Source organism: Limulus polyphemus, unplaced genomic scaffold (assembly GCF_000517525.1).
Source record: "Limulus polyphemus unplaced genomic scaffold, Limulus_polyphemus-2.1.2 Scaffold1403, whole genome shotgun sequence".
Lineage (NCBI taxonomy): Eukaryota > Metazoa > Arthropoda > Merostomata > Xiphosura > Limulidae > Limulus > Limulus polyphemus.
In genome coordinates this window covers 4,744-17,971 of record NW_013667013.1, presented here as the reverse complement: position 1 = coordinate 17,971, position 13,228 = coordinate 4,744, and the positions used below count along the sequence as shown (strand labels likewise).

Below are 13,228 nucleotides of genomic sequence, written 5' to 3'. Positions count from 1 at the left end.
TAGAAAGATACTAAAAGAAGCAGCTGAAAGAGAGAAGAGATTACAGCAAGAACGTGATGAACTTGAAGAGAGGGTTAGTATATTTCAATTCTTAGACTTACCTCTAGTAAAATCAAAAGTTCTAGGTTTTATTACTGCATTTCATATTAGCTTAGGTATATTAATTTTGAAAAATGTGTAATAAGAAATTGTACCAAACTCAGATATGTAAAGAGAAAGAAGAAATGACTCACATTATGTAATAAGGCTATGTTCATTCAAAATTGTGTTTCTAATCAAAACTTTCTTTGAAAAGTTCGCACAAGTAAAGAGGACAACAAAGATGTTAAAAAAAAAGCAAAATATAAACTATTGAAGAATGATTGAAGTACTTGTATTGATAAACTCATTTAATATTACATTTTAATTTAAGATTTATATAATTAACTATTAATGCAAATAAAACTGAAATTTTCATACTACATAGCTATAATATTATTGTAAGAAAAATAAACATTGTTTCAAGAAGGAAAACAGGTATTTCTATATCTTATAGAATAATAATTTCAGTAAAAAAAAAGAGTATCCAATTCTTCACTTTTCTGTTAATAAATCACATTCTATATATTTAATACATATAGTTATGCAATTACCATGTACTTCACATTCCTAAATTAGTTATATGTCATAGTTACAGTTCTCATTCAAAACATCCTAAATCATGATCATGATCATATGGGTGTTACTTTTTTCTACCAAGGTTTGATATTTCATGGACTAGTTGTATAGTTTCCTACTTTACCTTGTATATGTGAGACTGATTTACAAATGTCATTATTTACGTGTGATTTTTTGAATTTTATGACTGATCAACAGAGAGAGGGTGAAACTGAAACACCATTCTTCAAACAGATTCATTCCTCTCTTGAAAACACCAAGAGTTGTTGTCTGTTTTTTGCCCTTTTTAAGAGTTACTGCTACTGATTGTGTTATCCTCAGTACATATTTCCAAGTGCAGCTTATTTTCATTTTTCTTTTGTTTAAATACAGTTTCTTTAATTTACTTTTAAGTTTTTAACACAGCTTATTTTCTTCATTTATTTTACATTTCAACTTATTTTCAACCCAGTAATTCACCACCAGATGACCAGCTTTTCTTTACTTACAGAGACTAATGTTTTATTTTTAACATCAGTACCTGTCTGTTTTTTCTGTTTTATTTCAACTGCAACAATTCACCAAACTTATCTTTCCACATACTATGGCCCTCCTTAGTGGCTCTGTAGTAAGTCTAAGGGTTTATAATGTTACAAATTAGGTTTCAATATCCATGGTGGGCAGAGCACAGATAGCCCACCGTATAGCTTTCTGCTTAACAAGAAAAATACCACACATTAGGTCTTGAATCTCTAGTCATTGTGAAAATCAGTTAACTTGAATTACCACAAGTAATCAGATATTTGCATTTTATACTTTTAAAACAATGTGTCCTCTCCTGTACTTAGCCACTTTCCCCTTCTATTGATCCTCGTTGCAAAACATGCTCACACTTTCAGCCATGGGGGTGTTATAATGTGACGATCAATCCCACTATTCACTGTTAAAAGAGTAGTCCAAGAGTTGGAAGTGGGTGGTGTTGACTAGTTGCCTTCCATCTAGTCTATCACTGCTAAATTAGGGATGGCTAGTGTTTGGGAAACAATGGGTATGGTAAATATTCAAACTATACCTTAATATTCTCAATTTAATAGCTTGGCTGAGGAGATTGTTCAAACAAACTGTTAAGTGCATTATTTCTAAGTTGGAATACCCAAATTATACTATGTGTAATGGTGGCATAATGTGAAACAGATCACTAAACTATTGGTTGTTCTCCAGACATGTTAATGTTTGGTAACTATGCACCAAGATACCATGTTCATCTCACTCTGATGTAGGATTGTTGGAGCATCTGTGGAGTGGTTATGACCCACATTACTTTATGCTTACAAGGTTCCACATCAATAGAAGGGTTTGGTTTGTTTGGAATTTTGTGCAAAACTACACAAGGGATATCTGCTTTGCTTTCTGATCACTATGGGTCTCCTCTAGTGTTCTGATGTGTGTACTAACTCACTGAAACATGACATAAGTGATATTCAGTAAATGAACAAAGTTTGAATTGTTATTTAATCACATTATTTAGCCTTTTCTAGATTCTTATGAACCTTACTTGTTAAGGTTAATAAAATAAAAAAACTTTGTATTTCCCATTTCAATGAAATAGTGAGTCAAAATGTTAATGTTTCATCTGCAACAATATCCAAGAAAATTCAATCAGCTCTTGCAACTTATGGATCAAGATATGTATAAAAGGTTATAAAAAATATGAGAAATTATTCGAAAGTTATAAAAAAAGCACATAAAGTTTGTAATGCTAGGATATAGATAGGTGAGTATAATTTTTGGTATAGAGATATGTAAATAATGCATGTATTAGCTGGTATTCAGTAACAACTTTTTGTATTTCAGGTAAAAACATATGAAACTATTGAGTTTTGCCAGGATGATGATTTAGAAAGTGTACTTGTTCAAGCCAAATTCAGAATTCAAACATTAGAAAATCAAAACAAGGATTTGATGGAAGAACTTACACAGTCCAAATTAGATGCATCGGGAAGTAGTGAGGTATCTTTCACTTTATTACTATGCTGAAGCTCTGAGTTACTTTACATCCTGTGTCTTAAGTAAAAGTAATCTGCCTTATTATTTTATATGTGTATCTATGTCCTTAGTAAATAATGATGTTTTAGTTAATTATAGTCTCACCTATTGCACATATTTCATACTATTTGTAAATTGTACCGTGTCATTGTACATTGTCTCTTTGTGAAATAACCAATTATGCAACATTGAATCATGTTGAAAACTATGCATGTTTGGTCTAGTCTAGCACCAAATAACTGTCTTATTATTAATTGAATTCTGCTACAAAATAGTGCAGATTGTGTTCATCCTTCATTTTAATGTTTTTTTTTACCATTTTGATCTTAGATTTTTTAGAATTTGAACGAGTAGTTTTTAAAGCTGTGATAAGAAATTATAGTGGACAGAAAATTACACAGAATATCAAGAATTTAACAGTAAGGAAAGACGTTCTAGTTTTCTTACTTTGGATCAGATTCAGTGTAATCTGGTTATAAAGTAGATGTATTCAAAGCTATATCCATCTAACAATGGTGGATGTGAAGATTTGGATGTCAAGAGGGAATTTAAAGTTAATGATGGACAAGGGAGGAGACTGAATAAATTGTACAAAATAGAAATGCTTTACTGCATAGTAAAATGCTTAGGAAGGAGCTCAATAAGATTAACTAAAACTGAATTGTAGATGTTTGGAAACAAATGGAGGGGAAATGAATCAAGCTTGTTAGAAGTGTGCCTGCTAAAAGCATTTAGCAAGTGAAAACTACATAGTTTTTGAGGCACACTTCCCTGAAAAATGTTTACAATTAGAGTGGCAATTTTATTGGCCCCATTTTGATAAAGTAAAGCCAAGATATGATATAAATCATGAAAAAAAAATTAATATGAAATAACCAGTTTAAAGACCATCTGTTTTTGACCTTTACCTATCTGTGGGTAACTAATTTCTTTTGAACTCTTTCCAACTACCAAATTCATTTTTAATATGTTTAGAATGAATCGTTATTTTCCACCAGTAACTTAATTCATGTTGAAAGAATCACAAAACTGTGGAAATGTATTGGGGGGGTAAAAATAGGTACTGCCACTCTGTGAATACAGGTGAATAAATTGGAATGAAAGTAAAGTGGAGTAAACTGAACTGTAAACTTCACACACGAAAGAAACTTGAAGATGATTGGCTAGATACACATGAGACAAGGGATGACAAGCCTTCTTCTTAAGCAGAGGTTTCTCACTTTGAAGTCTAAAGTTAAATTGACTAAAAGTGCACGAAATCTCAGCCCAAGGGGCAGTAGAATCTACAACTTAATCATTCATAATGAGGAAATACTGGTTGGCTGGATACTCAGAAGACAAAAGATAACAAGCTTGCTTTTCAAACAGAGGTTTCTCACTTTGAAGTCTAAAGTTAAATTGACTAAAAGTGCACGAAATCTCAGCCCAAGGGGCAGTAGAATCTCTACAACTTAACCATTCATAATGAGGAAATACTGGTCGGCTGGATACTCAGAAGACAAAATATAACAAGCTTGTTTTTTAAACAGAGATTTCTCACTTTGAAATCGGATATTGAACTGATTAAAAGTGTTTGAAATCTCAGCCCAAGGAGTGGAAGCCGTCACTACAACTTAACAAGTCACAGTCAGGTCTTCTCCTGACTCTTATTGGACAATTGTACAGGTGGCTTCACACAAAGAAATACAATGTACCAGTGTACAACTGTTCCATGTGATTCTCAAAATGCCCCAGACTTGCATTCATCCAAGAAATTACAACTTTAAGGCTTTTTTCACATGATTATAACTAATGTTTGGGCTACATACAGAAATAAATTCATTTAATTTACTGATACCTATCGAAGGGTAAAGTTTATTATATGAACCATATATAACTCTTCCTCATTTACCTAAATTTACCATTTAAATCTTTTGAAACTCTAGACATAACCACACGATTCAGAGCACAAAGTCATCAGTTCCAAAATTCCAATACAAAGTCACTATACAATAGTTTACATAGTTGATACATTCAACAAAACCGAATAATTACCATAATTATATAATACTGGGTAAAATACATAAATACCTTCAACACAAATGTAACAGTTGGATGAAAATAATCAATCCAACATAAAGCATATATTAATATAGTCAAATAAGGAACTCAATAATTGGTACAATGCAATACAATACAAGAAACATGAATAAAAATCAATCTGAACTAAATTAGACAAGACCAGCCAACCATAATATAAAATGAAACAATGTCACAGTAAAGTAAAAAAGTAAAGATCTGGCATTAAACATATAGCCAGATATAAAATTTAATAGATAAAACAGATTATAACCTAATCATAATATACACAAAATTTACTGCTTGATAGGTAATAACCAAGCATAAATGATAAAATAAGATATACTAAACATTTAATGCTGTTTTAACAAACTACTTTGAAGCAAATCATATACAAGACAAAAAAAAAGTTAAAATCATTGTTCACTTACCATAACATTTATTTGTTATAGCAAGTAAACAAGTCTAGCTGGTCCTCCATTTGGCAGAGCTCAGTGGTTGCTTTGGACCATGATCCTAACACTAATCTTCTTCCAAGAGAGAAGCACCAAAATATCTGTGTATCATTCTCCATATGAGCTTTGCCCCATCTCCAACAATATTTATGATAACTCTGAGGTTTCTTAATGTATCTTCACAACAATTGGTAAAATTTTGTAAAAGATTACAAGTATTTTGAACACAAAGAATGAGATTATTTTAATTACATATTTTAATTAAAGATTTGTTATTTTTGTATTCTAGTTATTTGCACTCAAACTATGAATATTTTGAGTATTATCATCAACATATTGTGCAGTGAAAGGTTTAAAATTAAGAATAGAAAAAATTTACAAACCTTTGAATTATTCATTGAATAATCTTGAAAATCTTCTTTTGGTTATATTCTTAATTGTAAATTTTTACTTTTTCACATATAGTTTTTTATTTTCCTTATTGAGACACACGTCAACGGGTGTTCTCGGGGTGTACTCAGTATACTCCTTTGTACTGGGTGTACTCCTTTGAAATAAAGGAATTAAAATTTGGATATATAAAACTCTGAACTATAATGTAAATTTGAATGCTAATTTCATTGGTATACATTAATAGTAATATTGCTTAATTAAATTTTGAATGTAATACAAAGTAAAATTTCGTGACATGCACAGTACAGAGATGCCTGTAATAATAGGGTTAAGGAGGTGGTGGAAACATCATTATTTTCAAGGAGAATTTCTTCTAAATGCATATTAGATGGCTAAATCATTCTTTACTGTCTTCACAAACTTAGTTTTAAATATTACAAATTTAAAAGTTAATGCAAATAACATTATCTTGCACAAAATTATCATGCACTACTGTTCCATTTTAAGATGCCCCCTAGTGGCACAGTGGTATGTCTGCAGACTTACAACGCTAGAAACCGGGTTTTGATACCAGTGGTGAGCAGAGCACAGATAGCCGATTGTGTAGCTTTGTGCTTAATTACAAAAAAACAAAAACAAATACCATTTTAAAAACTTCTTTTTGATACTAGATATAGCATTGAATAAGTAACTTGCTTGTAAATTAAAACAACATTTTAAGTACTACTCATTGGTCAAGTCAAGATTTTGTTTCTAATAATTAACCTAAAAGATAATTTCCACTGGCAGTAGTAATCTGTCAAAATTGACCCAAAATATCAGAAACTGATATGAACTGAAATCCTCAATTTACGTATGTTTCATCATTATTATAAAATCCTTTAGCATAATTGAGGGAAGTGTTGTTATGATACAAATGTGTATGAAGATAAACCAGAATTAGCTTGATACTTTTTAAATCAAGATATTGGTACTAATAAAGTTGATAATCAACAATTTTCCTTTTATTTTTCAGTATATGTGTTCAAAGAAACTGCTGCTTCATATTATATAGCACATTCATTCCATTTGTAAACATTTTCATTCTTGATTGGAGGATTCTTTTCAATATAGTCAATGTTATATATAAAAATCTACACTAAAAAGTTTTTGTATATAGTAATTTACCATTAACTAAGTACAGTTTAGTACTAACCTCCACTGTACGTGCCATGCTGTTTTACTCATGTAAAAGTTCTACAATCAGGAAAAATGCAGAAAATGTAATAAAATGTGTTGGAAGACCTTTATTTCTAGACCTTAAAGACTAAGGTGGAAATGAGTTGAAACCTGGTCCTTCTAGCATTTTGTCTTTAGGTTACCTGTCAAAAAATATATGTTAATTATTATGGTCTCCAAGCTACACCTCTCAAACAGCAGTCACAAATTTATGAAACTATTATTTCCTGGTATTTTATTTGCCGAAAATATTGAACTTTTCCCAGATTATTACATAAAACCTTGGTGTCCATAATTAAATACATACATTTGCTCTGGGTAAACTATATATTTATTGTGTTACTATCTGCTTGAGAATATAAAATAATAACCCTAAGGAATTTCACAGAATTTATGCTAAGAACTGATGCTATAAATGATTGAAAACGTTATTTATATTAAATTAATATTATCTCATAAAAATAAATACTCTTATTGATAAATTTTTACCTTTGTGTAAATGCAGTTTACTTGCATATGAAAACTAATTTTATTAACTAAACATGTTTTCCTCAAAAATAACAGAAATTAGATTATTGATATATTTTGTGAATTTGTGTTAAATTTGGTAAGTTTCATTTTTTAAATAACTATTGAAATTATTTGTATATTTTCTTCTTCAAGAAATTTCACAAACATACTGATAAGATTCTAGTGAATTTGTTTGAAAAAATGAACTTTAAAAAATGCATTTGGTCTTGAATTTGAGTGTGCATAATGAGAATTGTAATTAACCATTGAATCATAGCAATTCATAATTATATTAGTCTATGGTATTTATAACCTACATCTTCCTTGCATTATTTTGACAGACTGATGGATGGCGGTATAACTCTTCAAAAAAACGACAATTTGATGCTCTTCTGCAAGAAAACTCTGAGCTCAGTGTTAAAGTTCGAACAATGGAAATTGAATTAAAAAGGAAAGATAATGAGTTGCAAGGGGTGAGTTTTCAATTAAATAATTATGTACAAATATTTGTATATTACAGGCCCTACATTATTTAACACTTTTCACTTTTTCATATTCTCCCAATTTTTACTACTGGGTTAAAGAAGATTTTGGAAGCAAATTTAGAAAACATTGCTTTCAAAGAAAGACTTCTGAATGAGGAAGTATAAAGTTTGAAATGGTAAAACACAGTAATATTGTCTTCTTCTGTTTCAATTAGTGTTAAATGTTATCCATTAACAGTTGTTTTTGGATATAGCTGGACTATTCCATATGCATATGTGCACAGGTTTTTTTTTTTTGTTGTTGTTGTTTGGGCATGACATCTACATGTGCAACCTGTATAGCTATAATGTATAGTCATGGTGATCAGGCTGAGTATGACTGATAAAGGAGGGCATAGTTCAGACAGTAGCATCAGTCGTATAAAGTATTTTGGTATTTCTCGCCCCCCAGTAGCACAGCAGTATGTCTGCAGACTTACAACGCTAGAAACCGGATTTAGATACCCGTGGCGGGCAGAGCACAGATAGCCCATTGTGTAGCTTTGTGCTTAATTCCAAACAAACAGTATTTCTCTGACATTTTCATATATCATATCTAGAGAAATCCAGAAATTGATCTTAATGTTTCCTCTAAAGCTATTGGGAGACTTGCCAATATCTCCCTTATCTCTTTTAGATCATTCATATTATAAGTATTTCCACTAACATTTTGTTAGTATCAAAACAGATGACAAAGTATGAAATATCCTAAACTATAATGTTGTAGGTTTTGGAATTAGAGACCTTAAGATAATTAATGCTAACTAACCAAAAAATTACAAGATTAATTATAGTGTATTGTACTATTATTACGAAAATGGCAAAGTGACTTCTAAATAAATATATATACACACACACACATCTTTTTTTCTGTAGTATAACTGATTAGATTCATTACCTTGTAATGAATGGTAATTGTAATGGTAATTGTTTAATTTTTTTCTAAATCTCTTTAGAACAATCCATGACTACTAGCAATTTTGTAAGTAATATTTTAACAAGATCCTTTATTAGATTCAAATTAAAGACTTGTGATAAACTTCAGTGTTAAAACTTTTACTGCTATTGTAAACTATGTCCAAAATCTTGCTAGATTCATATATCTTTACTTTTAATGTAATGTTAGCATGTTCAGTATTGAAATATTGCTCAAACAAAGATATATAATTTATTTTTGAAAATGATAAAAATATCATAAACTCACTTTGTATAATAAAATGGCTTCAAAATATTTGGTCACTCTTTTAGTCACAATTTTTAATGAAAAAAGCATAACAACAAGATGGCCATTATTAGTGCCAACTTGGAATCTTTAGTAATTCTATCAATCAGTGCACTGAAAATTATTGCAAATTTGCAGATGCAGTGCTTTCCATTCTTGTCGAAGTTTTAACAAGTTTAGCTTGTTAAACATGAGGGAAAGAGGTGTCAAAGTGGAAAAACAGCACTACTCAATGCATATGAGTCAATACTTGAATAAACAAAGAAATTACACAGTTGGGAAGAGTATGTATATAAAATTCCTTTTTGTAATAACAAGAATTGCAGAATATTTTGAAGATAGAACACAACCTGAGATTTGTCCCTTTGTTCTTGTCAGCTTAATTAAAAAGTCAAGTTACAGAAGTATCTTAGGATATGCTATAGTATAAATGGATAGTGAATAATTCTGAAAATATAAAAATTACTTTAGTTAATTAAAAAGTTACAGTGACATTGACCTTACTTGTACACGTGCCTGTTACAAGTTAGATGCTTTCTGTGTTGTAAGTTTTGCCATTTAGTACAACTTGACCCAGGAAGAAACCAATCCCAGCTAAGAAGCAGTGAGGGAAATTATATCATAGTTGTGTTTTCAAACATATGTTGGACTAACTCAACAGGATGCAATTTGATATAGAACAAAAACAGTAGGGCTTTGTAGAATTTGTGATGTCTCATTGAATATCCTTCATAAATAGACAATATTGAATATCCACTGCATTAATACCTGGGTATTTATCTATGATGAACCAGCTTCTTTTAGTTTAAAGAATCAAATTTTTGTGATTGAAAGTGTGTCAAGAAAATGCCTTACCTAAGTAGATATATATATATATATATATATATTAGTGTATCAAAACACATTTTATCTTCTGTCCTCAGTACAAACAGCTGTTACGGATTACAATTTCGAATGGTTTAAAACCAAACTAAATGATAATTTAAATTTAACAGTTAAATATATGCCGATATATCTCCAGTTTATGATATTTGCCAACAAGATTGATACACACACAGTTTTCTTTATTAACACACAATGATTTATATACAAAAATGTTACAAACTTACAAGCAATATAAAGTCTTCTTTCTAGTCTGGAACTTCCTTGATATCTTATTGAGAGTTCACAATGAGCAAGTTAATTACAAGTTGATGTAGGTACAGTTCGCTTACTGGGGAGCTAGTTTGCTGTGTCCTTTGTTATTCACCAGCCACACACGCTGAGTTTTCCACTGTGAAGTTATATAATGATTTTGTAAAAATACTAATGTCCGATGAGAATCCACTGAAGTTAAATTATTTGTAATGTTCGAACTTTGTAAATGCTCTTGGTCAAATATCAGAAGTTTTCTGATTGATAAGCATTATAATAATCACAGTTATAGCTTCCAAAGCTTATAGCACACTGACTGTAGCAAATAGATACCATTTTTTGGCACATCACATTGGTTATATTTATAGGAGTGTGGAGAGTATCTTGAAAATTCAGATTATGTAACAATACTAACACGCTATACTAGAGTTTATGCGCGCACATATTTTGTTGATTCTTATACTCGAGAATCTTCTATAACTTTAGAGAATAGGTGGGAGTTTTGCACTACATATTTAACAATATATGCTATGCATATTTCTAAATATGCATTTAATCTAAACAAACCTTGATATTAAAATAAATATATAATAATAAATCAGTCGCACAGCCCAGTTAATTTTGACAGGATTTCAACATAATCACATGTATGGTCTATTAAGAGTGGTGAGCTGCAGATTATATGCTTTTGTATGTTTTTCATAAACATAAAAAACTGTATACATACAGCTTTGGAAATATGTAACAATTCTGCTGTGATTAAATTCAGATTTCAACAAGTAATGAAACAATAACATTTTTGAAATTTGTATACTTATCTCATTTTGAAATGAATCTGAAATTTGAAATAAAAGGAAATCTTGTTTTAAGAGTATTTTAGACAGTATAAACACTGTAGAGTTTGAACTTTAATGGACTGTTCCCATCTCTTTCTGGAGTGGGATGATGTTTCAGCTTGCACTTTGACCTGAAAAAGGCCTCAGTATAGAAGCTAAAATGCAAGTTTTTAATTAAGAAGAAACAACCTGATGATTCATACTTTCAAACTAAGATTACTTAGAAGAAAACAAACAAGCAAGAACTTATGTTCATCTACATTCTCAATAGTCCCAATTTCATTGTTAAATCAAAATATTCATTCATATTATATAATATATTTTAAAAGTTTAGGCTTTTGCAGTAAAAAGTTGTAACTTCTAAAAGTACTTATTACCAATAAGGAACCTGAAATGAAATTATTCATATTATATAATAGCTTCAGCAAAAGCTTTTTACAGTTTCTTTCTTTAAGGCTCTTAACTCCAACCTATTTTGTCTCAACAGATTATCTGCAGTTATAAATCTATAAAATTTAAATTATTGTTTATACTTTTTTAAAACAATATATGGCATTCACAAATGTACAAATAATAAGATACAAGAACAAAGTCCTATGGAGCAAGACTTACTTCTAGGTTGAGTTTTGGCTTTAATGGTCTCTTTCTGGAGTGAGATAAAAGTGATATTTCAGTGATTGAAACAAATATTTCAGTTATGGATACATATTATAACCACCAATATCTTTGTGTATATTTAATTGTAATTTTACAGTTCATTAGTTTGTTTTGTCAATTTTCTTTATGTACATTTGAAAGTGTGAAAAATTTCAAATAACACTAAAGCAGTTAAAGTAAATTTTTCATTTATGGTTTGCAGTAGAAAATATTCTTTTTTTTTGGCAAAATTTTGGTAGCAATGTGAGAGAAGTATAATTTCACATCGTAAAACCATCTTTTAAAAACAAACTTTTTCTTTTTATATAGATCAAAAACTTTCAGAGAGAACAGAAAGAGAACCAAGTTTTACAACAAAAATGACATTCATATGAGATTAAACTACTACAGTTCTCACACCACTCAGGAATTTCGAGTCATCATTCCATCTACTGTTTGAAATCTCAAACTGTTTTAGTTTTACATTACAGAGCATTGAGAATGTATAGAAATAAGTTATGATCTCATTATACTTTTAATTTATATTAGATGCTTCATGACCATGTCTACTTAATGTAAGATAAGCCAAACTATTCGGAAATGAAAGTACAAGGGACTTTCTGCCAAAATGTTAGATTTTTTATTTTCAAACCTTGAATGCCAATTAACAATTTATTAAACTGTCTTAAAATATTTCAAATAGATGATATGATAATCTATAAAAATTATGTTTAATTTAGTTATTTTTATTCATACACAAATGCAAACTCCTTAATCAGGTCAAAGAATGCTTTAAGACTGATGTATAAGCTCACAAGGAATGAACTATACTGTGCAGGCCAATTGACTTATAAAATGAATCTCATAAACATATGTTTAATACTCGGCCCAAACGCTCTATATGTATTATACATTATTTTCTTTTTCCACCTGGTTTTATAGCAGTTGATCCCTAAAATAGATGAGTAACTGAGCTTTCTTCAGTATTTCGTTTATTAATACTTACTGAAGTGCATGTGTCCATCTCCCAAAAGGTTGTCCATAGAGCCTATTCTTTTTACTACGATACATGCATGTTTCCTTTATTAAATGTATTTATTCTTCCATGCTACTTTTTCCTTTTTCTTCAGATCCATCCATCTGTGCATTAGAGTTGTTTGCTCATGCTTTTATAGTCAGGCATGTATCTTTGATATCTTTTATTCTGAATATTGTTAAATGCATATGTTTTTTATATCTTAACTGTATTCAACTGTTCTTAATATTTGAAGATTCATTCTCCAAAAAATATGGTGATCCAGGAGATCTTTTTAAGGTTTAGTGATAGCTATTATTTATAGTTTTCAAAATATATCTGTGTATGTAATTTGTATTACTTTATTTTGTTTTCAACACAAAATGTGTTCAGAACAGTATAAAAAGTGTACATTTTACAAATTTATGTAATTGCTATTTTAATAGAAGAACTAGTTTGAAAATAATATTTGAAAGACTTGTAAAAGTCTAAATGAACACATTTTTTATAATGTCTGAATTTAGAGAAGTATCTATGAGTTCTCA

The 13,228-nt window shown here is 29.9% G+C and overlaps 1 protein-coding gene across 1 annotated transcript in view; it reads left to right on the top strand.

Moving 5' to 3' along the window:
* The window catches only part of LOC106463424 (centrosomal protein of 290 kDa-like), a 149,136-nt gene extending 136,920 nt beyond the window's left edge, over positions 1-12,216 (top strand). Inside the window, exons 40-43 of the mRNA XM_022390915.1 lie at positions 4-73; positions 2,491-2,646; positions 7,658-7,789; positions 11,999-12,216. Of these exons, the coding sequence (XP_022246623.1) occupies positions 4-73; positions 2,491-2,646; positions 7,658-7,789; positions 11,999-12,052 (412 nt within the window). The 3' untranslated portion in view covers positions 12,053-12,216. The remainder of the gene's footprint in view (positions 1-3; positions 74-2,490; positions 2,647-7,657; positions 7,790-11,998) is intronic.
* The last annotated feature ends 1,012 nt before the right edge of the window (positions 12,217-13,228 follow it).